Below are 25,374 nucleotides of genomic sequence, written 5' to 3' on the forward strand. Positions count from 1 at the left end.
TGCGATCGTACTCAGCACAGAAGTTGTTCAAAACTTTTTACGGGCGGAAGGAGAAAGGTATTAACGTTTCAGTATGCGCATTTTTCATCGACTGCTTTATCGGTCTAGAATGTTAGCTCTAATTTCTCCAACATTGCTGAGGTTGCTGAGAAGTTTGCTACTTCCCTGCTTTATTTCAGGTGTCTCTGATTTCCGAATACAAAGAGAGTTTACATTGTAAATCTCATGTGACCAAAAAAGCGGCACCTTTTAATATTGAATGGGGACAGCACCGAAACCAATTTGCTCACACCGAACCCAGGGGTTTAAGCAACCAATACCTTTTTTCTTCCAAGGCAGTGTTCACAGTGCCTGGAGCATATTTACTCAGTAATTTACCACAAGTTAATTTTAACGCGATTTGTTATCACAATAAATTCTAAACGGCTTAGAACCCGCCTCCACACAGCCTTTCACAGAGGGATCAAGCGTGGAGTTACATGCAATTGCAAAAAAAACCCTAAACACTGTGTAACATAAACCCATTATGCACTTAGAAATAGTATTTGATCACTGTGTCCACACTGAGATTGTGACCGTAACATTAATTTCATCCTAGTTAGTACAGTGATCATAATGACCCAAATGTTTGCATGATATTCAAATTAAATAGTTACCGATTTCGATTCTCTTCAGCAAATCCTCACCTCAGTATATACATTGTAATTGCACTCCTCAGGCTTTGTCATTCCTGCATTCTCTTTCCCAACAAACTTCCGCAGGCTGTAATGCGAATCTGTAGACAACCCGTAAGTTTGCTGGATCGCGAGGTCTCTCTTCACAGACTGCAACGTTGAACACGACTTGTAACGGAAACTCTGGGAAAGTGGATCACCTCCGAATACCTCAACGTAGTTCGGTGGTATCTGAAGGCTCGTGCTGGCCTTTTGAATCCCATTCAAAGAATTTCTTGATCCCAAGCAGCAACAGGTATTCAGAGAACTGTATCGACATCCAACACCATTTCTTGTTTTATGAACCTTAAACGCGAGGATAACTAAAATAATTAGCAAGATAAGAGAAGTTGTTCCTAAGGCGATGACCAAGGAGAAGTTCAAATCGGGAGGAAAATCGTCGTTTTTGGATAAATTGGTGGCACTAGACATCATTTCGTCCCCTTCCACGGATAATATTATGGTCACAGTGGTAGAGAGTGATGGAGTTCCATTATCTCTCACGACAATCACCAGCCTTTGCTTGGAGGCATCCTTGTTCTCAATACGGCGGATAGTCCAAATTTCCCCTGTGTCTGCTGAAATTGTGAACAGATTGCGATGAGTGGCTTGTACCACCTGATAAAATAGACGAGCATTCTGACCGGCATCGGCGTCAGTAGCAGACACCTTGACAACGAGGTGCCCAGGTTCAGCAAACCTGGATATTGTCTCCATTACTGTTGACCCATATTGAGGCAAAGGATACACGATGACTGGAGCGTTGTCGTTCTGATCAAGGACAACAACATCTACAGAGGAGTTACTGCGGAGGGGTGGGGTTCCAGAATCCTGCACCTGAACGTAAATCTTAATTTTTTTTAATTTCTCGTAGTCAAAAGATTTCTGAGCATATATGACACCACTTTGTGCGTTGATGGAGATATAAGAGTCAACAGAGAAATTTTGAACCTGAGATGGCAGGATGGAAAAGTTCAGACGGGCGTTCTGTCCTATGTCTGAGTCAAAAGCAGTTAACGAGTATATGGAAGCACCAATAACGTTGTTTTCCATGACGTGCGCAGTGTGTACTGCTTGTAGAAACCTCGGAGCATTGTCATTAACATCTGTCACATCTAGTCGAATCGTTTCTGTGGATGTTAGATTAGGATACCCCGTATCCGTACATGTTATGGTAATATCATACCTGGAAGTAGTTTCACGATCCAGCGATTGCCGTATAAGCAGTCTATAAAAGTTTTCTACAGTCGAGTCGAGTTTAAACGGCAGTTGGCTTGATATTTTGCATTGCACCTGCCCATTTTGTCCAGAATCTTTGTCATCTACGCTGAGGAGTGCCACTATTGTCCCAACAGAGCTATCCTCTGGCACTGCACTTAACGTAGACGTTAACTTCATGTCAGGAGCATTGTCATTCACATCGATAACATTCACCAGCACATCACAGTGCTGCGGTATCGCGTAAGGGCCATTATCGACTGCTTGAATATTAATCTCAAAAAAATTACTTTGTTCATAGTCCAGGTGTCCTTTCAATCTGATTTCACCGGTTTTTGAATCGACACTAAATACTTCGGGAATATTTTTAGAACTGTGGCTACTGATGGAATACGTTATCTCTCCATTAGGTCCGTCATCCAAGTCCGTGGCGTTTACTGTAATAATGAGGGATCGTAATGGGGCCGTTTCCAACAGACTCACGGTATAAACGGACCGCGAAAAAATAGGAGCGTTGTCATTCGCATCCTGCACTATGATTGTTATCTCGGCCTTGCCCGATTTCATTGGAACACCGCCGTCTTCGGCTAAAAGCGTTAACTGGAGACTTGTTACCATTTCTCTGTCTAAAGGGCTCTGCAACATCAACACCGGTAGCTTTCCTTTCCCACTGCGCTCCTGTACATCAAGAATAAAATATGCATTGGGAAGGAGCTGGTATGTTTGTAAGGAGTTAGTTCCAATATCCGGATCGTACGCGGCCTCGAGGGGGAATCGCACACCCGGTGCCATAATTTCTGAGATTTCCAAGCGCATGTGGCTTTCAGGGAAACTGGGAGCGTTGTCATTTACATCGATAATCTCCACTTCCACCTGATACAGACCAAGAGGATTTTCAAGTACAACGTTCAAGGATAAAATGCAATCGCTGCTTGGCCCGCAAAGTTGTTCCCGATCGATTCTTTCATTCACAAATAAAATCCCATTTTCCAAATTTACCTCAACATACTGCTTCCTCGGACTGGGCGCCACCCGCAATCTGCGAGCTGACAGCTGCTTTAAATCAAACCCCAAATCAATTGCGATATTCCCAACAAAGGCACCCGGTTGTAATTCCTCGGGAACGGAGTAACGAATCTGCCCAGAAGCTAGATTCCAACGACAGAACAAAGAGCAAAACAGTAGGTATTTCAACAGCCAGTTTATATTATATCTCATTTCCAGGAGAAATCATACCAATGGTTTCATCTGAGACAATGCCTTTTAACGGCGATTTAAATTAGATGGAACAAATATGACGCTGAATATATTTATACCTTCTTGGAAATTGCAGGAATATTTTCATTTAAACGTTAACATGTTGTCTTCTATTCGAGATAAATCGTACACAAACCTTCCCGGTCTGCTGTTATCCAGTTTTCGCGGCGTCTGAACTTAGAAGATGGCGGCTGCACATTTAAGGGACTGTGCGGATCACCAGGCACATCTCAGCTTCTGATTGGTGGACAACATTGTATTCATATCTGGCCAATCAGAGTGCAGCTCACTTCTTAAAGCAAGAAGTGCATACTTTGGCGATGATTTGGTTCTAATTCTTGTTGCACAATTGAAATTTCTGCGAGCAGTTTGGATCGTTCAGATTTCTGTGAAATGTTCGCTTTAGAATCGAATTTTCAGGTACAATAGCACTGAATACTTTAAAGATCAGTTGCAAAAATAATAGCATTCAAAACCATGATCAAATGCAGCAATGTATCTCTGCATCACAATTTTCCATCTATAATCATCAATTAATTAGTAGTCTGTAAAACTGTTGTTGCATGTCAGCAGCATCAATAACAAAATAATATATTAATCGATTTTATCAAAATGAAAAACAATTATCTGTATTATGTACAAAGTAATCTGTTTTTCATCATTCTCAAAGTACTTTATTTTCATTTTAGAGCTACAGTTGCTTATGCCCCTTAGAACATTAATTCACTTTTAACTGTAGTTTATAATATCTCAAAGGTGAACGTTCAAACTAAATTCATTATCAAAGTACGTAAGTGTCATCATATATTACTCTGATATATTACTCCAAGCAATAACAGTAGAACAAAGAAATAGAATAGAGTCAATGAAGAACTATACTCAATCAAAAACTGACAGACAACCAATGTACAAAAGAAGACAAACTGGGCATATAAAATAACAAATAATAAATAAATAAACGTGCAAATAAATGAATGATAAATAAATAACTAGGTAAAATGAGATAAATATATAGCTAAATTATGAAACAAATTAATAGATGATTAATTAAGTGAATGAATGAACGTATTAATTAATTAATGAATAGATAGATAATATTAACAACATGAGTTGTAGAGTCCGGGAAACTGGGTCTGTGGAATCAGTTCAGAATTGAAGTGAGTGAAGTGGGTTGACGCTGGTTTATGAGCCTGATGGTTGAAGGGTAATAACTGTTCCTCAACCTGGTTATGTGGGACCTAAGGCTTCTCTACCTTCTTTCTGATGGCGGAGGCAAGAACAGAACATGGCCTTGACGTCCTTGATGATGGGTGTTGTTTTCTTAGGGCAATTCTCCTTGTAGATATGCTCAGAAGGTTGGAACTTTTTTTCCTGTGAGGGACTGGCTGTATCTATTACTTGTGGTAGGCTTTTTCATTATTATTTCACTGATCTAGTGGCATCCCGAGTAAATTATACAGCATGATAAGTCTCTTATAGCAATCAGTGTCAACATTTACCAAAATTTAAAAAAAAAACCGCTACGTAAAGTACTTGACTGTGAAATGAAAAAGGTCATGTTCTGAAATATTTCCAGATTTACAGCAGACACGGAACGAAAATAGAAATGTGCAGCAAGCATACTTGAACAATCGTAATTCTGGGCATACCTTTTGTATTCTTTTATTTCATGCCTGTTTGAGTATCTGTCTCGTCGTCTATTAAACATTGCTATCGTATCCATTCCTTTTAAGTCCATTTTTTTATTACAAGTATCTACCATTCTCTGTGTAAAGACCAAAACATACCCGCAAATATTCTTTGAACTTTTCCAATGTCCCCAGCATCTGAAATCAATGGCGTCCAGTATCTGATAGTTCTACCATGTGCAGCACTCTGACAATGTATCGTAATTAGCGCACCCATAATGTTATACATTTCTATATGGTTGTCCCTTAGCCTTCGATGCACAAGAAAAGGCAATCCACGTTTATCAAGCATCTCTGATTGGTCATCTACTTTAAGCAATTCTACGCAACATTTTGGCAAATGTCTGCTGCACCATTTCCAAAAGGTCAACATCTTTCATATATCGGCAAAGCGCACTCCAAATAATTCTCTAAGTTCGTCCGATCTTAAATTTTCAATATACGATACTTTTCCTCACTTTTCTTCCCATTACCCCAACTAGCCAATAATGGAAGCAATGTCTATGCCTTCGGTACTACCTGCACGTTTCCTGTTCCAGGCAGTTAAGTATTTCCTCCCCAAAATGCCTCTAAACTTCAATGTTCCAAAGGATCCTCTTATTTCAACGTCATACACATCTAGTTTAACTTCCATCTACATGTCTTCCTACAATTTTCATGTGATCTATATTTTGTAACTTTGTCACTATCCATATCTCCAAATTTCCGTCCCCCTGCGTGGCATCTAAAAACATACGAATCAGTGCAACTACCAGATCAATATTTCGGTTGCTGGATGTATAACTCATTTAGAAAACTTATTAATATTCTGGACAAATCTTCCAACTTAATTCGTAGTGCATAATATTTATTAGACGATCTCTCAGTCCACAGTAGCATGTAGGACAATATACAACCATTCAGGAGCATGCACAATACTCCTACTACATGCTTACTAAGAGACAATATAATTAGAGGACGAGAATAAATATGCAACATTTCCCTGACTAGATAATATACCGTTGCCTCTTCATAATTATAGAGTCAAAACTTCTGGGGCTCACTCAACGAAACGCAAAAAGAACACCTTTATCACTATGACTATGGTCTGGCAAAAGAGCATTTACATCTACGTCCCAAGGACAATTATCTATGAGGCAAAAGAGCATTTACATCTACGTCCCAAGGACAATTATCTATGAGGCAAAAGAGAAGAACAGTCTTCGTGATCCATTTCCAAACACAGGTTACAGAAGACAAATATGCATGTTCCTTTTGGCTCGACAGTAAGAAAATCCGAGATATTCCTGTGATCAATTGTCGCATCAAAACCTATTAAAATGTTTAGACCAGAAATTAATTGTACTGAAGACAAGCGCTCTGTACTTCCCTGGTTACTTGCATGAATAGAATGTCTTGCAATTGGTAGAAGACAATGCGAGGGCCAAACAAAACTTTTAAAAGGCCCTTACGGAACTAACTTCCTATAAGGACATCCCAATGCATCTTGCAAACAATAGTTTGAAGTCTTATCATGTTATCACTGTTTCAGTTCAGGAAATCCAATATCCAGCTTTTGTGTAACCAGTCCACCAAACGACAGTGTGATAGTGATCAGAATTACCTTTTAAAACACGATTTTTCTGTGGATGTTTCTTCTGCTTCTTTTCCAGAAAGGGTGTGAACGTTTAATCATGCTCACCTCAAAGAACAAACGGTGCATGGAAGAAAGATCGAACCTAAAATACGTTACCGCGAATGATATTGTTTTCGGAACATTTGCCTAGATATCTTTATTGGCACATAAGTCTTGAATACGTTTTAAAGGAATTTAAACGCTGAAATAAAGAAGTGTGGAGATACTCAGCAGAGAACTTAACATTCATAGAGAGGGGAAAGAATATTTATGTTTTGAGTCGATGACATTATATTGGAGAAAATGATAAACGGCCATTTTAGGATAATTAAGTATAGGTGGGCGATCGACTGGTAGGTAAAAGGATAAGAGTTTGGGATATCTCAGTGATTGTAAACAAAAGATGTTTACGTGCTAGCAAGACATGCAGTGGCGCTAAGGTTTCAACGGAGACTATTAAACTTTGGAAGAACAACTGAGGACAATTCGAGAGAATAAAAGTGACGGAACTGGGAAAAGCTGCAGACGTGGGACTCTTGAAATCCGAAACAAAAGAGTTCATGGGACACAACCAACATATCAGGCAGCATCTATGGAGAGAGAAAACTTAAGGTATACAGCCCAGATGCACATTGATACAGCGCATTTATTACAAAAGTACAACATGGGAAATAATTTATTTCCATAATGAAATAAATTCCATAATAAAGTAATACTGCATAATGAGTAACGAGAGATAAATCATGTAGGGATGAAATATATGGTTTATTCCCCCGTTAAGGTTAAGTTTCTGAGGAATAGTGAGGTTCTACAAGGTCAGAGGTGGTGTAGAATGCAGAAATAAAGAGAATGACAATTGGGGCTAAGACACCCCGATAGACTAATCACGTGAATTAAAAGCAGGTATTAAACAACGACAGAAACATAGAAAACCTACAGCACAATACAGGCCCTTCGGCTCACAAAGTTGTGCCGAACATTTCCCAACCTTAGAAATTACTAAGCTTAACCACAGCACTCTACTTATCTAAGGTCCATGTATCTATCCAAAAGACCCTTAAAAGACCCTGGGCATATCGTATCCCTTACCGGCAGCCCATTCCACGCACTCACCACTCTCTGAGTAAAAACCTTACCCCTAACATCTCCTCTGTACCTACTCCCCAGCACCTTAAACCGGTGTCCTCTTCTGGCAATCATTTCAGCCCTAGGAAAAAGCCTCTGACTATCCACACAATCAATGCCTCTTATCATATCATCTTGTATACCTCTATCAGGTCACCTCTCATGCTCCTTCGCTGCAAGGAGATAAGGCCATGTTCACGCAACCTATTCTCATAAAGCATCCTCTCCAATCCAGGCCACATCCGTGTAAATCTTCTCTGCACCCTTTCTATGGCTTCCACATCCTTCCTGTAGTGGGGCGACCAGAAATGAGCACAGTACTCCAAGTGGGGTCTGACAATGGACCTATATAGCTGCAACATTATCTCTTGGCTCCTAAATTCACTTCCACGATTGGTGAACGCCAATACACCGTACTCCTTCTTAACCACAGAGTCAACCTGCGCAGCTGCTTTGAGCGTCCTGTGGTCTCAACCCCAAGATCCATCTGATCCTCCACACTGCCAAGAATCTTAACATTAATACTATATTTTGCTATCATACTTGACCTACCAAAATTAACCACTTCACATGTAACTGGTTGAACTCTATCTGCCACTTCACAGCTAAGTTTGGCATCCTATCAATGTCCAACTGTAACCTCTGACAGTCCTCCACACTATCCACAACACCTCCAATATTTCTGTCATCAGCAAACTTGCTAACCCATCCCTCTATTTCATCATTCAGGTCATTTATAAAAATCACGAAGAGTAAGGGTCTTAGAGTAGATCCCTGAGACACACTACTGGTCACCGACCTCCATGCAGAATATGACCCGTCTACAAACACTCTTTGCCTTCTGTGGGCAAGCGAGTTCTGGATCCAAAAAGCAATGTCCCCTTGAATCCCACACTTCCTTACTTTCTCAATAAGCCTTGCATGGGATACCTTATCAAATGCCTTGCTGAAATCCATATATACTACATCTACTGCTCTTCCTTCATCAATGTGTTTAGTCACATCCTCAAAAAAATCAACCATTTAACTTAAACGATATTAAACTTGAGTCCTGATTCAAGGTTTCGATTATAACCGTTGACACTTCATTTGTTTCCAGAGATTCAGCTTGATCACTGTGTTCTTTCAACAGATTGTATGTTAACAGGAAGTATTTTTCAATCTGGTCACTCAAACTACATTTGTATGTGTCATTTTAAATGAAACCACACCGTGAGCACGGAATACAATGCACTAGATTGGAAGGATAATGGAAGAATTGCTGTTCACCGGCAGGAATGTTTGGTTACCGGAACGGGTGTATAATCAACTGACCTATAGCTAAGTATGTTATTAAATGGGATTAAAACGCCTCTAAAAATGCGAAAGGTATGGAAAACACCGCTGTATCAAGACATAATATGGCAACAGATTTACTGACCCATAACTCAAGCGATAATATCTTTTGGAAATAGAATGGTTACACAAAATAAGATTCCCACACGGTATATGCTGATAATGTGTTAGCACACCTGTACACAAACAGAACATTTGAAGATTATATTCTCTGCTTAAAACTTGCTCACCTGGGACACACTGTATTTTTCAGACTTCACCATTACAGTGTTTTCTTTGACGATAGTTTCGCTTAATTCATAATTCTTGTCTGCAGATGTTCTACATATGTTGGGTACGATGAAATCCCTCTTGGTAGACTGCAATGTCGAACATGACTCGTAACGAAATCTCTGAGAGAGCGGATCGCCCCCAAACACTTCAACATAGTTCGGTTGTATCTGAAGGTTTTTACTGGCCCTCTGAATTCCATTCCAAGAATTTCTTGATTCAAAGCAACAACAAGTTCCCATTGAATAGTGCCCATGTACCATGCCATTCCTGTTTATGTGAACTTTAATGGCGAGTATGATTAAAGTTATGAAGAGAACGCTGGATATTATTCCCAAAGCTATAACCAGGGAAAGACTCAGTTCAGGTGTATACCTCGAATCTGCCGACGAGCTGCTGGCACTTGGAAATGATTCAATATTTGTTCCAACAACAGATAATACTATAGTCACACTGGCAGAGAGTGATGGAATTCCATTATCCTTTACGACGACCACCAGCCTTTGATTAGAGATATCCCTGTTCAGAATTCGACGGATAGTCCAAACTTCACCAGTGTCTGCGGAAATAGTAAAAAGATTATGATGGGTGGCCTGAAAAATTTGATAAGAGAGTCGAGAATTTTGACCGGAGTCGGCATCGGTGGCCGATACCTTTACAACCAAGGATCCTGGTTCTGCAAACCTGGATATTGTTTCTATTGCTGTTGGCCCGTATTCGGGTAAAGGATGTGTAATCACTGGAGCATTATCATTCTGATCAAGGATAACCACGTTCACTGAAGCATTACCTTTCAGAGCTGGCGCACCAGAATCCCGCACTTCAACATGAATCTGGAAGCTTTTCAATTGTTCGTAGTCAAAAGATCTCTGAGCATAAATGACACCACTAGAAGAGTTAATTGAGACATAGGATGTTATTGAGGAATTCTGAACCAGAGACTCAAAGATAGAAAAGATTATTTGAGCATTTTCTCCGACATCTGAATCGAAGGCCGTCATGGAAAATATGGAAGTCCCAATAACATTGTTCTCCATAACATTTGCTGTGTATACTGAGCGAGAAAACGCTGGTGCGTTGTCATTTATATCTGAAACCTCTACTCGGATGGTTTTCTTGGAGGTGAGTGGAGGGTCTCCCGCGTCCGTACATGTTACAACAATATCGTACTTTGATGTGTATTCGCGATCCAATTGATTTTGCACAAGAATTCTGTAATAGTTCTTTATAGATGAATCTAAATTGAAAGGCAATTGCTTTGGAATTTGACATTGTACTTGACCATTTTGTTCGGAATCACGGTCTTCTGTGCTGAAGAGAGCCACGACAGTCCCAGGTGGTGCGTCCTCAGAAACTGTGGCTTGCAATGATCGTAAAGTTACCTCAGGCGCGTTATCATTCACATCGATAACGTGAACCATTACGTCACAGTACTCGGGAACAGCGCCTGAACCCTTATCCATCGCCTGTATGTTAATCTCAAACCCGCGTTTTTTTTCATAGTCCAACTTCCCTTTGAGTCTGATTTCACCTGTTTTGGAGTTCAGGTCAAAGAGCTCACGAGAAGCAGCAGAAATATGGCTACGGAATGAATATATTATCTCCCCGTTGAGGCCATCGTCCAAGTCAGTCGCGTTCAATGTGATCACCAGGGTTCCTTTCGGCGCAGATTCTAAAAGACTGATTCTGTAAACCGGTTGAGAGAAAACAGGCGCATTGTCGTTAACATCTTTTACTATGATTATAATCAGAGCCGTCCCTGATCTCGGCGGCAAACCGCCGTCTTTAGCTGTTAACGTCACATTGTGCGTTGGTATCGTTTCCCTGTCCAATGGCTTCTGTAACAATAACACTGGCCGTTTTCCCTTCCCGCTGCGCCTTTGCACGTCCAGAGTAAAATACTCATTTGATTCTAGCTGGTAGGTTTGCAAAGAGTTTGTGCCAATGTCAGGATCGTGTGCGGGTTCAAGAGGAAATCGCATACCCGGTGCTGCAAGCTCCATGATTTCAAGGCGAAGCTGTCTTTTCGGGAAATTAGGAGCATTATCGTTTACATCGAGAATCTCCACTTCCACCGTGTGCAGGCTTAAGGGATTTTCAAGCACAACATCCAACGATAAGCGACAATCGGGATTCGACCCACAAAGAAGTTCTCTGTCGATAATTTCTTTCATAAATAAAATCCCATTCTCTAAATTTACGTCGAAATATTGCTTCCCAGGACCGGGTCCTATCCGTAAACCTCGAACCGACAGCTGCTTCACATCTAAACCTAAATCGGCCGCGATTTCCCCAACAAAGGCTCCTGGTTGCAATTCTTCAGGGACAGAATAATTGATCTGACCAGATACAACATCCCATGGGGAGAACGTACAGAATAATAATTGCAATTTTACCAGCCAATATATTTTATATTTCATTGCCAGGATAATACATTCCAATTGTTTCATGCCCCGACTATTTCCTTCATTTTCCTTTTCAATAGCGAGCCGGCGTTAAATAGAACAAAATATCAACACAAAGAAACTCGTACCTTTTATGTATCCCGAAAAAAAATTATCCGGATACTCGCATTTTGCTTAAAGTTTCAAGAGCATTCCTGCCAAAATTCCACGGAGCTGCTGGTTATCCCGTTTTCACTGTGTCTGATCCGCCGTGATGGCGGCTGAGTCATGAAGGGGGTTGTCCGGATCACTCATCACATCGCAGCCCAGGATTGGAGGAGAAACTTATTCATATCCACCAATCACGATTCCGCTCATTTCTTAAAGCTAGATAGGTGTAAAGTTGCACAGAATTGTATTTATTGTTGCACAATTAAAATTTATTTCAGCCCCTGGATACTTCTTTTTTGTTTGCTTTTGAGTTCTGCTGATCAGGTTTCTCAGAATCTATATTCAAATTAAAATATTAGACACTAAGCATGAACAAATTGTCTGTGAGGAGATAAAGATGCATTGGACTCAAAAATCTAACCCCAGATTTGACACAGGTATATTATTCTTTCTTGAACTTACTGCCATTTTGAGCTCTTGATTATGAGTCCTCAGAGCCATAGTATCCCTTTGTATTTAATCAGGAATTATTTTTGAGTTTACTGTGATGTTCTACATTTCGAATGATGATAATCTGTACGATTTACCCAAAAGATCAAACTCTGAAGTAGAAATGTAAAATACTGGAGCTCTGAAAAAAGACTGAAAATACTGGAAGAACTCCATATATTTGTCAGCATCTGCGAGAAGAAAAATGTACCACTTTTCATAATTTGCTGAAAACATTAATATTGGAATACATGACACCAATATTCCAATATATAAGACTTACAGTTTGTGACCAGAGCAAAGAAGCCGGCAGAAAAAAATCATGGTGGACATTACCCAATCAGCAACCTCCTTTTCGAAAAAAAAATTCGTTCTGGACATCACTAGAGGGCTTTAAAAAATAAAACTTAAGTCCATCTTAGAAGTTTCTTCCCACAGAGAGTTAATATGATTAACCAATCCAGTTAGAAACCCTACCCCCTCCATCTATTACCTCAGTCACTGCATTGAACTGTAAACACTTTAAACCACTATTTATAGTGATGCTACATTATAAATACACGTTGATATTTACGTATAGTTGCACATTTTATTCCATATCCGTACTTGCAAACTTATTTTATATGAATATTTATACTTTATAATTGTTTGACGTTGTTGCTGTTTGTTGCATGTAGCGGCAACACATCATAGCAAATTCCTAATACATGTAATTGTATCCGGTGAATGAAGATGATTTGTGATCCGTAATTTATTTGTAAACTATCACTATGTTTTTCCAACGTCTTCGATACAAGTACACTGGGAACTGATTTTGCAGTTGTCACTAACATTCATTTACAATATATATTGTAAACTACAACTATACGCGACATAAAGGATTGTTTATTTATTTACGTAGCGGAATGATGTTTAATAAGTTCTTTAGTTATCTTCAGCGATTTCAGCAATTTTAATGGCACTTCTAGATATGCATGACTGCTGATGATCACGCAATTTGTGCTCCGAATTCCAGTGAAGCAAACAGTGCCACATGCAGCAAGACAAGGACAAATTTTATTTGCATGTATGTAGTGACAAATCAAATATTTTGTGTATATCATGAGAAGATACTGAATTCAGCAGGCTGAAATTATACCCGTGGCGAAGAAGAACGTGGTAAGCTGCCTCAATAACTATCGTCTATTAGCACTTATCTCTACAATAATGATGTGCTTTGAGAGTTTGATGATAAAACATTTGAACACCTGAAATAAAAGTGACTTGGATTCGCTCCATCTACCTACTGTCACGCCACATCAACAGAAGATATTATTTTCATTGGCTCCTCAGTCAACTCTGGAATATCTAGTCAGCGAAGATGCATACATCAGGATGTTTTTCATTGACTACAGCTCATGATTTAATACTATTATCATCTCAAAACTAATGGAAAAAATATCAAGACTATTCACCAATAACTCATTGCGCAACTGGATCCTCGATTTCCTCTCTTGCAGACCACATTCAGTTCGGATTGGCAACACCATACCTTCCACAATCAGCACAGGTACTCCACAAGTATGCGTGCTCAGCATCGGCTCTGCTTGCCGTATACTGATGACTATGAGGCTAAGTGCAGGTCCAATTCCATATTTAAGTCTCAATTGCCGAATCAAATGTGACGACGAATCAGTATATAGCAGCGTTTCTCAACCTGGGTTCCCTGGAACACTAGGGTTCCAGGAGAGGTCGCTAGGAGTTCCGCGAGAGATGGTAATTAAAAAAAAAAAATAGACTTAATTTTTTGAACTTCGCGCAACGCGCGATTCTAACACTCGCAGCGGTGGGCAGTGACCGAGCAGCCCCATTAGCAGTATCGTTGGAGCTCGCAACAAATACATAAAGTACCATCATTAAGTGTCTACAATACAGTGAACAAATTAAAATAAGATTATCACTCTCTATAAAACAGTCAATTCGCTGTGGGGGGCACGCTCCCGGAAATCCCCCAGTGTACTCATTGTGACAGCATACTCCCTCTCCAAGGACAGCCGGGCACAAATGCATCCTTGGAAGAGGGGCAGGCTGTGGGCTTTGGCGGACAGCTCGACTGTCTGCTATCTAACCTCGTGAATGGCCTTCTTGGCCATGCCCGGGGGAAGCCCACCAGTAGATCCTTTATGCGCCCTCCCCTCTCCACTTCCGTATTGGGTACCCGTACATAAAGAGCGCGGGGCTAAAGTGCAACCAGAACTTGAGCAGCAGCTCTTTCAGATGCTCAAACAGGGGCTTCAACCTCTCACACTCCATATAGCCGTGGCACACTGACACCTTCCCGACCACAGAACTGACAGTGTCAGTGAACCCACTTAAAGACCAGTTGCCCGATACTGTTCCATGCAACACCTTCCACGCTAGGTCCCCAAGGTACAGGGGAAAGATTCCTCATAAGGAGATCTTCACCGGGAACTGCCAAATGGTAATACACATCGCCAAGGCGAAATTGGTCGGCAGACGAAGGCGAAGAAGTGAAAGGTGTCCAAGAGCAACCCGTACAGGAAATGCTTTCGAACGTCACAGAAGGGCACAGTGAGCATACTCGCGAGACAGCTTACGTTCTGAGCGACCGTCTCCCACGTGGTATCCCGAGGCCTGGGTTCGATGAGCACTTCCGTCCCATCAGGCGAAGAAAATACATCGCCCATTGCATGCCATTTTGGAGGGTGGTCGCAAAACAGGTAGCTCTGCAGAGTCCTGTAGCGGAGAGCCGTCAGATGCGTCAATGACTGACCGTCCTCCGCGATCGGAGGACTGAGGATCACAGCAGAGACCGGATGCCTCTTTATGCTCCACATGAAGTCCACCAGCCTCTTCTAGGTCCTGGAGCCAAAAACAGTGGGCGGGACTAAAGTAATCATCCGGTGCCATATATTTACAATGAAAGCTACTTATCAAAGGGTTTTACATGTTCTGGTGGCCCACGTTGTCCTGTTCCATTGTGCCTAGTCTGTGGCAAACAACTTACAAATGTAGCAATGGCTCTAGAAAAACAGATAAGACACTTAAATACAAACCACAGCCGTAAGACACGTAAAATGCTGATTATTTTAAACAACTTCTGGAATCTCAAGACAAACAGATTAAAGCTTTTGAAAATAAAGTCACGGTAAAAAGTTTAAGGAAGCAAGTGATTTAGTAGCTTAGAGACCAGTTCACTTGAGAATACTTGAAAATCTATGTGAAAACCTGGGCAAAGATCACACCGACCTCCTGCTAACTACAGAAATCCAATGGCTTAGCAGAGGAAGCATTCTCAACAAGGTGTTTGAGCTGAAAGGTGAATTGGAGGAGTACTTTCAAGACAACCAGATTTTGCTAAGTACTTTGAAAACGACTAATGGCTACAGAAACTAGCCTACTTAACTGATACTTTCCATCATATGAACCAGCGGAACGAGGGCCTGGAAACAAATGTTGTGACTAAAATGACAAGATTTTTGGATTTAAAGGGAGGCGGAATCTTTTGAAAAATCATGCTGTAAAAGAAAAAAATAACAACTTCAAATGCATCTGCTGCAGCTTGGGTTTGAGAGTAAGGAAGGATATTAGAAAGTCTCGAGACTTACTGAAAACCACTTGGAAGAACTGCGGAACAAAATTGAGCAGTAGTGTTCCTCCCTTTCCACACAGGTGTATGACTGAGTGAGGGACCCTTTCTCTAAATCTTCTGCACAGCCTGAGAATTTGACTTTGAGAGAAGTGGAAGAGCTCTGTGAGCTGCACTCTGATCATGCACTCTAGATAAGATTTACTGACCTACCACTGGACAAGTTCTGGAGTTCTGTGTAAGAAGAGTATCCTGCCATTCATAGGAATAGAATGAATATTTTGCTGCAGTTTTCTAATTCTTACGTATGTGAGCAAGCTTTTTCTTGTTTAACAAGCATCAGGGCAAGGTTAGAAATCGACTCATTTCAGTTGAAGGTGAAGATTTGTGTGTGCTTATCTCAAGTTCGACCCAGAATTGAGAAATTTATTATGTTTGCCTTATGAGTTTTAAAAATTGATGAAAGAGAGAAAAAGAACAATTTCCAGAAAGGTAAACAAAGCTTAACTACGGAACACAGAGTTACAAAATGCTGGAGGAACCCAGCAGGCCGGACAGCATCTATGGAAAAGAACACAATCGACGTTTCGGGCCGAAAACCTTCGGCAGGACTTACTAAGGCGTCAAGAGCCTGATAGCTGAGGGTTAATAACTGTTCTTGAACCTAGTGTTATTGGTCTTGAGGCTCCTGTACCTCTAATTCCCTGATCAGGACTGGCTTATGGACCTCTTGTTTCGTCGTCCAGAACTCAATAATTTGTTTCTTAGTCTTGCTGACCTTGAGTGAGAAGGTTTATTGTGGCATCACTCAGCCAGATTTTTATCTATATGCCAGCCTTTGACCTCACAAAATACAAACTATCGCACTCGTTCTATTATAAGACCATTTGGCAGTTGTCCGCACAACGTCCTTTCTGGTCAATACATTGCTTTATTCTTTAACAATCTTCTTCACTATCCACATCTGCTATCATATCTCCTGTAATTTCATCCAGCGATATATTACAATCATCAAAAAGACCCAACAACTTTGCTTGCAAATCACCACTGGTCACAGTTTTCCAGCTTTAAAAACGGCACTCTACTACCCTGTTCTTTCTATAACCGTCTAAACTGGATATAATTTAACAGTTCACCGTGGATGCCATGTAACGTAACCTTCTAGACCATGGGACAATTTTTCAAATGCATTACGAAGGTAATCTGAAACAATTTCCTCCTCCTTCTCTCCTTAACAATCTTCGTCATTTCTTCAAAAACAAAAATCAATCTGATATGTGAGCCATCCCCATCCCTACAGGAAATCATGACGACTATAATCAATAAATACAGGCTTATCCAGATGCAAGTAAATTGTGGTTATAAAAATGTTCTCCAACATTTTTCTACTACAGATGCAAGCAAACAAAAATAAACAAAATTTGGTCGTAAATACGTGCCATTATTGCTGGATATACAACTCCAAATACATTTGCAAATCTCAACAATATTCTGCATTAAACTTCCCGTTTAAATCGCAGCGCATAAAATTTCTTACATGTTTGCCCTGTCCACCTTAGAGAACAACGTAATATGGAAGCTTTCAGGAGCAGGTTCAATCCTCCTCTCACTTATTTGCACTTGCAAAAGGAACAATCAGAATCAGCTTTAATATCACGGGCATATATCGTGAAATCTCTTAATTGCGGCAGCAGTACAATGCAATGCATGACAAATACTGAGAAAAGACAATTACAGTAAGTATATATGTGTATATTAATTAGTTAAATTAAATAAGTAGTGTACACTCAGAAGTAAAACGTACTGAAGCAGTGTTCATGGTTTCATTGTCCATTTAGAAATCGGATGATAAAGGGGAGGAAGCTGTTCCTGAATCCCTGAGTGAGTGCTCCTTCAGCTTCTGTACCTCCTTCCTGACGGTAGCAATGCATGTTCTTGGTGCTGGGGTCGTTAATGGTGGTTGAAGATGTCTTGGATTCTACGGAGGCAAGTATCCATGGTGGAGCTGACTAATTTTACAAGTTTCTGCAGCTTACCTCGATCTTGTGCAGTTGCTCTGTACCCCCTCCCCCACCTAAAAAAAAAACAGACCGCGAGACAGCCAATCAGAACGCCCGCCACGGTACATTTGTAGAAGTTTTCGAGACTTTTAGGTGACAAACCAACTCCACTCGAATTCTTGCTTTCTTTATACATACATCAATATGTTGCGACCTGGATCGGTCCTCAGAAATATCGACACCCAAGAACTTCAGTTTGCTCACTCTCTCCACTTCTGATCCCTTTATGAGGATTGGTCTCTGTTCCCTCCCTCAGCTTACACTTTCCGTAGTCCAATCAGTGAACACAATGAACTTATGTAACCACAAAGATAGTGCTACGTTTTACTGACCTATAGACTATTCCCAATTTCCAAGGTCAACTCTGGGGCTCACTGGAGAAAATAAGGATGTGAGTACCAGTACCAGAAAAGTTATGGTGGTTGCAAGGGTCATTCACAAATACGTCCTGAAGGAAAATTATGTTTTGGATATAATATAAGATCTTGCTTAGTGATCCATTTCCCAAAACAAGTACCGAAGAGCATTATTTCATTTCTATTGTCTTAGCAGTACAGAAGTTTCGCATATTCAAGTCTTAAATCATGTACAGCCGTTAAAATATTTCGATCAGAACGGAATTAAACAGCAGTGAAGCCCTTTGTCCATGTGGTCAATATGTTTAATGCATCCTATTAAGCTATTGCTAAATTTGTAAATAATCGTAACACTTAAGCCTTTAAAAATAACATTTGAAAAGACCCTTGTATTTTTTTGCTTCTGCTAAGTCATCAGATGCATTTTAGAAACAATATTCTCAAATGTTATCGTTACTGTGGTCAAGAAATATAGCAGCCAGCTTGTGCAGTACAATGAAAGCAATATGTTTTCCAAACATAATTACTGTAGATAGTCAATGTCTCATAACATGACCCAAAAACCATGACGTTTGGAAATAAATCATATCCAAATACACCTCTCTGGTTAAAATCATCTCACCTCCGTAAAACTGTCTTTCTTAAAATTCGCCATCCCAGTACAGTCCTTCCCGATCGATTCGTTCAGCACAAAATTATTTTCTTTAGAAGTTCTAAAGTTATTGGGAACGATAATGTCCCTTTTGATAGACTGTAATGTCGAACATGACTCGTAACGAAATCTCTGGGAGAGTGGATCGCCCCCAAACACTTCAACATAGTTTGGCGATATTTGGAGGCTTTTACTGGCTTTCTGAATTCCATTCAAAGAATCTCTTGAGTCAAAGCAGCAACAACTACCCAGGGGACGCTGCTGGTACACCACAGCATTCCTGTTCTTGTGAACTTTAATGGCGAGGATGACTAAAATTATCAGGAAAATGCTAGATATTATTCCCAAAGCTATAACCAAGGAAAGACTCAGTTCAGGAATGATCCTTTGATCTGCCGAGGAACTGCTGGCACTGGAGGACTTTTCATTATCAGTCCCAATCACAGATAATACTATTGTCACAGTGGCAGAGAGGGATGGCATCCCATTATCTTTTACCACAATCACAAGCCTTTGATTTGACGCGTCCTTGTTCAGAACTCGACGGATAGTCCAGATTTTGCCAGTATCTGCAGAGATCGTGAAAAGGTTATGTTGGGTAGCCTGCAAAATCTGATAAGTGAGTTGTGCATTCTGACCAGAGTCAGCATCAGAAGCGGATACCTTCACAACGAAGGATCCTGGTTCTGCGAACCTAGATAATGTTTCTGTTGCTGTGGATCCGTATTCGGGTAAAGGATGTGTAATCACTGGAGCATTATCATTCTGATCAAGAATAACAACGTTTACCGAGGCATTGCTTTTGAGCGCTGGCTCACCAGCATCCTGCACTTGAACTTGGATCTGGAAGTTTTTCAATTGCTCATAATCAAAAGTTCTCTGAGCATATATTACACCATTCGCCGAATTAATTGAAACAAAAGAGGCTACTGAGGAATTCTGAACCTTAGACTCCAGGATAGAAAAATTCAGTCGTGCGTTTTCCCCGGCGTCTGTATCGAAGGCCGTCAGGGAAAATATGGAAGCTCCAATAACGTTGTTTTCCATAACGTTTGCTGTGTATACTGCGCGAGAAAACTTTGGGATGTTGTCGTTTATATCCAAAACCTCCACCCTCATGGTTTTCGTGGAGGTGAGAGGAGGATTGCCGGAATCTATACATGTTACAGCAATATCATACCTGGGGACGTTTTCGCGATCCAGCGGATGCTGTATGAGTATTCTATAATAGTTCATTGTGGATGAATCCAGCTGAAAGGGTGGTTGACTCGAAATTTGACATTCCAATTGACCATTTTGTCCGGTGTCTCTGTCTTCTGCAGTGAACAGAGCCACTATAGTGCCAGGTGGATCTTCCTCCGATACAGTACTGGATGAAGACCGCAGTGAGATCTCCGGTGCATTATCATTAACATCAACAATTTCAACCACTACGTCACAGTACCCGGGTATAGCGCCGGAACCCTTATCCATCGCTTGTATATTAATTTCAAAGACGTTAGTCTCTTCATAGTCCAAGCTCCCTTTAAGTCTGATTTCACCTGTTTTGGAATTCAGATCAAAGATTTTACGGGTAGAGGCAGAAATATGGCTACCGAACGAATACATTATCTCCCCATTCAGGCCATCATCCGGATCAGTCGCGTTCAATATGATAATTAGTGTCCCTTTTGGTGCAGATTCCAACAAACTGACTTTATAAATAGGCTGGAAGAAAACAGGCGCATTGTCGTTAACATCCTTCACTGTGACTATAATCTCAGTCGTTCCTGATCTCGGAGGCACACCTCCGTCTTTAGCGATTAGAGTTAAATTGTGGGATGGTTTTGTTTCTCTGTCTAGAGGTTTCTGTAACAACAATACTGGCCGTTTCCGCTTCGCACTGTGACTTTGTACATCCAAAGTAAAATATTCATTTGGTTGGATCTGGTAGCTTTTCAAGGCGTTAGTACCAATATCTGGATCTTGTGCGGGTTCAAGTGGAATTCGCATTCCCGGTGTTGCAGGCTCCATGATTTCAAGGCGAAACTGCCTCTTTGTGAAACTGGGGGCATTGTCATTTATATCGAGAATCTCCACTTCCACGGGATGCAGGCTCGGGGGATTTTCAAGCACAGCGTTTAAGGATAAATAGCAGTCACGATTCGACCCACAAAGCAGTTCTCTGTCGATAATTTCCTTCACAAATAAAACCCCATTCTCCCAATTTACGTCGAAATACTGCTTCCTCGCACTGGGCGCTATCCGCAATCTGCGAGACGACAGCTGCTTCACATCTAAACCTAAATCGGCTACGATTTTCCCAACAAAGGCTCCCGGTTGCAGTTCTTCAGGAACAGAATAACGAATCTGACCAGTCACAATATCCCACAGAAGGAACATACAGCACCAGAACTCGCATTTCAGCAACCAATATATTATATATTTCATTGCCAGTAGAAATCATCCCAAAGGCTTTAGGCCCTGATTGTTTTTTCCATTGTCCTTTAAACAGCAAGTCAGCATTAGACAGAAAAAAAACAACACAGAAACTACCTGTACCTCTTGCAAATTCCTCGAACGATGTCATTCAAACGCTTGCATTCTGCCCACAGTTGTTCGCGGATTCCTGCCCCCAAAAAATCCCAGCAAGCTGCTCGCTCTCCGCTTTTCACTGTGCGTGATGTGATGCGTAGGTTGATGCGTCGTGAAGGGGCTGTCCGGATCACTCATCACATCACAGCTCACGATTGGTGGAGAATCTCATTGATATTTGGCCAATCAGCAGATCTCTTGTTTCTTAAAGATGGAAGGATTTAAAGTTCTACAAGATTATTTTATTCACAGTTGCACAATTAAAATTGCTTTCAGCTTGTGGATTCTTCTGTCCGCTTGGATTTACGTTAGCTGATCTTGTTCTCAGAACTGATCTTCAAAATAATACAACAGTGACCGACTGCGAGGAAGCAGTGGAAAGTGAGAAACAAATACAACGACTGACAATGGGCTCAGGAGCACGTTTCTATTCTTAATATGCAAAGGATTCTTCTTGATATACCAGCAGTCTTTAACGTTTGGGTGTTCTCCTTTGAAAGTAGATATATTTATGCGATTCAGGAAATACTATACCGTGATTTTATTCAGGTTATGTCATTTGGGACGTTTGATGACATGTGGATATTGAAAAGAACAAATTATTTAAAAGTAAGGAGGATTTGGAACTGTGAACTTAAGAAAGAACTTGCTGGAAGTAGTCGATAAGTTGTCTGCATTAGGGGAAAGTAAAATATTACCATCATGTTTTAAATGACTTGTTGGAAAGGTGTAAGTATTATATTTTAAACTATCCAATTATAGGCTGGAGCCAATGCCGATGGTCCATACACATTATTGGCTATACATTTTTTAATGATACCTCCGGCAAAATCGATTTGTACTTGGTCTTCAGAATGAGACCACGCCCTATTTATTTCATTACCAGGCGAATGGTGAGTGAGTGCAGCAAGCTGTGAAACAATACAAACAAACAGATTTTTGTGGCTTGGGACTACAATCAGAATTTGCGGTCCCTTTGAACTCATGTCGAAAGATGGAAACAAATCTTTCTGGTCAGGTTTCCCAACGTTATCTCTCACGGAACTCCTCGGTAAACTTACATGCCAGGTAAAGCTTTACCAGCTGTCATAGATTCCATGGCTATATAATGGGTGTTGAATATCTTCAAATCCAGAATATTTAAGATATCCAGAAAGTTGGAGTAATAGTTTATTTTAAAGGAAAAACGCAAAACTTTAAGAAATTAGAAGAAAATTAGTTGCACACTTCCTCAATCAGGCAAAATATATTATAAAACAAAAACCTGAACTGAATAAAGTTGATTGAAAAAAAACCAGACTTTTTTCTTCCACACCCCTGCGCCATAAGTTGAACACCACGTAAAATTTATCAGTCTTCAACATTTCCTTGCAACAATCAGTGCTACCTGAAGGAAGACAACGTACCCGAAAACGAGATTCCAACATGGCATCTATTGGGTATTGACCTTCACAATCAACAAAAGGGGATCGGACCCTTTTTGACTTCCATCAAATCAAATGGTTTAGATAGATAGATAGATAGATAGATAGATAGATAGATAGATAGATAGATAGATAGATAGATAGATAGATAGATAGATAGATAGATAGATAGATAGATACTTTATTCATCCCCATGGGGAAATTCAACTTTTTTCCAAAGTCCCATACACTTGTTGTAGCAAAACTAATTACATACAATACTTAACTCAGTAAAAAATATGATATGCATCTAAATCACTATCTCAAAAAGCATTAATAATAGCTTTTAAAAAGTTCTTAAGTCCTGGCGGTAGAATTGTAAAGCCTAATGGCATTGGGGAGTATTGACCTCTTCATCCTGTCTGAGGAGCATTGCATCGATAGTAATCTGTCGCTGAAACTGCTTCTCTGTCTCTGGATGGTGCTATGTAGAGGATGTTCAGAGTTATCCATAATTGACCGTAGCCTACTCAGCGCCCTTCACTCAGCTACCGATGTTAAACTCTCCAGTACTTTGCCCACGACAGAGCCCGCCTTCCTTACCAGCTTATTAAGACGTGAGGCGTCCCTCTTCTTAATGCTTCCTCCCCAACATGCCACCACAAAGAAGAGGGCGCTCTCCACAACTGACCTATAGAACATCTTCAGCATCTCACTACAGACATTGAATGACGCCAACCTTCTAAGGAAGTACAGTCGACTCTGTATTTAAAAAATACGCACATTCTTAACCGAAACAATAAGCCAAATTGTGGGTATTTTGCAGTGACAGTTCCACTTCCTTATTCCCTAAAAGTTTCCGAGTTTGCCAGTTCCCTGGAAGGAATTGGCAGGTGTTGCGAATTAGCAATTCCAATTGTTTAGATATGTAGATTCAAGAACATTAAAAATTTGTGACACCATCAAAGACAAAGGTGTCTTCTTTTTAATCAATTTAAATATTGAGTTTGGTCTTCTTATAGCAGATTGTAGTGACGGCCCATAGATGCTTCAGAAACATCTTTAAAACCCTACATTTATATCCTCAGTGGATGAGAAAACAAATAACTAGCAGCATATAAAACTCCGAGAGTGTTTTTAACTAGCTATGTGGAGTTGAGAAATATGTAGCTATCTCACTTTATAATCATTTTCAAAGTAGCAGAATTCACTGCAATATAAGCATGAACATTTATTGAATATAGGAACTCAAGGAAGTGTACCAAAGTCTTCAGTGTCTTTTCAATTCAGATGTTGTTGTGCAGTTAAGTAATTAACTTCAGACACACACCAACTTGTGATAGGATAGAAGAAGACAGTAGTGGATTGCGGCAGCGTTATAGAGGAACATCGACCAATCAGGATGTCAGAAGTTTGAGAGGAGGGGATTTCACTCAAGTCCACTGCCCGAGGAGAAAACGGCAAAAGCGGTTGGCGGCAGGCAGCAGTGATATTGAGCTCTGATCAGCGACCAATCAGTGGTTGGGTTGATTTGCAAGAGCTAATCACAGGAAAGCAGAGGCTCGCACAACTGCCCTCGTCGCAGCGGCTGTCACCTGAGTGGACTGAGTCAGAGTGATGATCCTGAGGCTTTAGTTCTTCGAGACTTCAGCGAAGAGAGGCTTCAGTCAGAAAGCAAAGCAAAGAAAAGATCTAGTATTAAGTTTTTTCCCCTTCCCTTCTTTTTATCTGCTCAGCAAAGACAGTAAAAATGCCAGGCAGGATACTTGAATGCTCTTCATGCCGGATGTGGGAAGGCAGGGTGACCGCCAGTGTCCCTGACGACTATAACTGCGAGAAGTACATCCAGCTGCAGATTCTAACAATCCGCGTTAACAGTTGGAGCTGGAACTGGATGAACTCCGGATCAGTCAGGAGGCTGAATGGGTGATAGATAGGACATACAGGAAGGTAGTTACATCCAAAGTGCAGGCCACAGGAGAGCTGTTGACAGCAGGAAGGGGGAAGTGGTTACGGAACCAGTGTAGAGTACCCTTGTGGTTATCCTCCTCAACAAAAGGTACATCACTCGGATACTGTTGGGGAGGGGTTGACCTAACGGAGGAAAACCAGAGTGCTGTGGACCCTGACACTGATTCTGCCTCTGTGACTGAGAAGGGAAGACGGCATGAAGCAGAACGGCATGGTGATAGGGGATTCATAGTTAGGGAAACGGATAGGAGGTTCTGTGGGTAAGAACGAGATTCACGGATGGTCTGTAGCGCGGGACATCTCAGTCCTCAACATCTTTAAGTGTGAGAGTGAACAAACAGAAGTCCTGGTCCACGTAGGTACCAATGACATGGGTAGAATGTCTAACGAGGCTCTGCGTACGGCATTCAACTAGTTAGATACTAAGTTAAAGGGCAAGACCTCCATGGTTGTGACCTCAGGATTGCTACCCCTACAACATGTTAGAGAGGCCACGACTAGGAA

At 40.8% G+C, this 25,374-nt stretch overlaps 2 protein-coding genes across 2 annotated transcripts in view; both read right to left on the reverse strand.

The window, feature by feature from the left end:
• LOC140739548 (protocadherin Fat 4-like) overlaps window positions 1–11,742 on the reverse strand; it is a 215,239-nt gene extending 203,497 nt beyond the window's left edge. Inside the window, exons 1-2 of the mRNA XM_073067942.1 lie at window positions 9,182–11,742; window positions 687–3,158 (exon numbers count right to left, since the gene is read on the reverse strand). Coding sequence (XP_072924043.1) covers window positions 687–3,158; window positions 9,182–11,671 — 4,962 coding nt within the window. The 5' untranslated portion in view covers window positions 11,672–11,742. The remainder of the gene's footprint in view (window positions 1–686; window positions 3,159–9,181) is intronic.
• A 2,964-nt stretch (window positions 11,743–14,706) lies between these two features.
• Window positions 14,707–25,374, reverse strand: part of LOC140739549 (protocadherin Fat 4-like) — a 78,130-nt gene continuing 67,462 nt past the window's right edge. Inside the window, exons 10-11 of the mRNA XM_073067943.1 lie at window positions 18,893–21,249; window positions 14,707–15,120 (exon numbers count right to left, since the gene is read on the reverse strand). Of these exons, the coding sequence (XP_072924044.1) occupies window positions 14,707–15,120; window positions 18,893–21,249 (2,771 nt within the window). The remainder of the gene's footprint in view (window positions 15,121–18,892; window positions 21,250–25,374) is intronic.

Source organism: Hemitrygon akajei, chromosome 15 (assembly GCF_048418815.1).
Source record: "Hemitrygon akajei chromosome 15, sHemAka1.3, whole genome shotgun sequence".
Taxonomy (NCBI): domain Eukaryota; kingdom Metazoa; phylum Chordata; class Chondrichthyes; order Myliobatiformes; family Dasyatidae; genus Hemitrygon; species Hemitrygon akajei.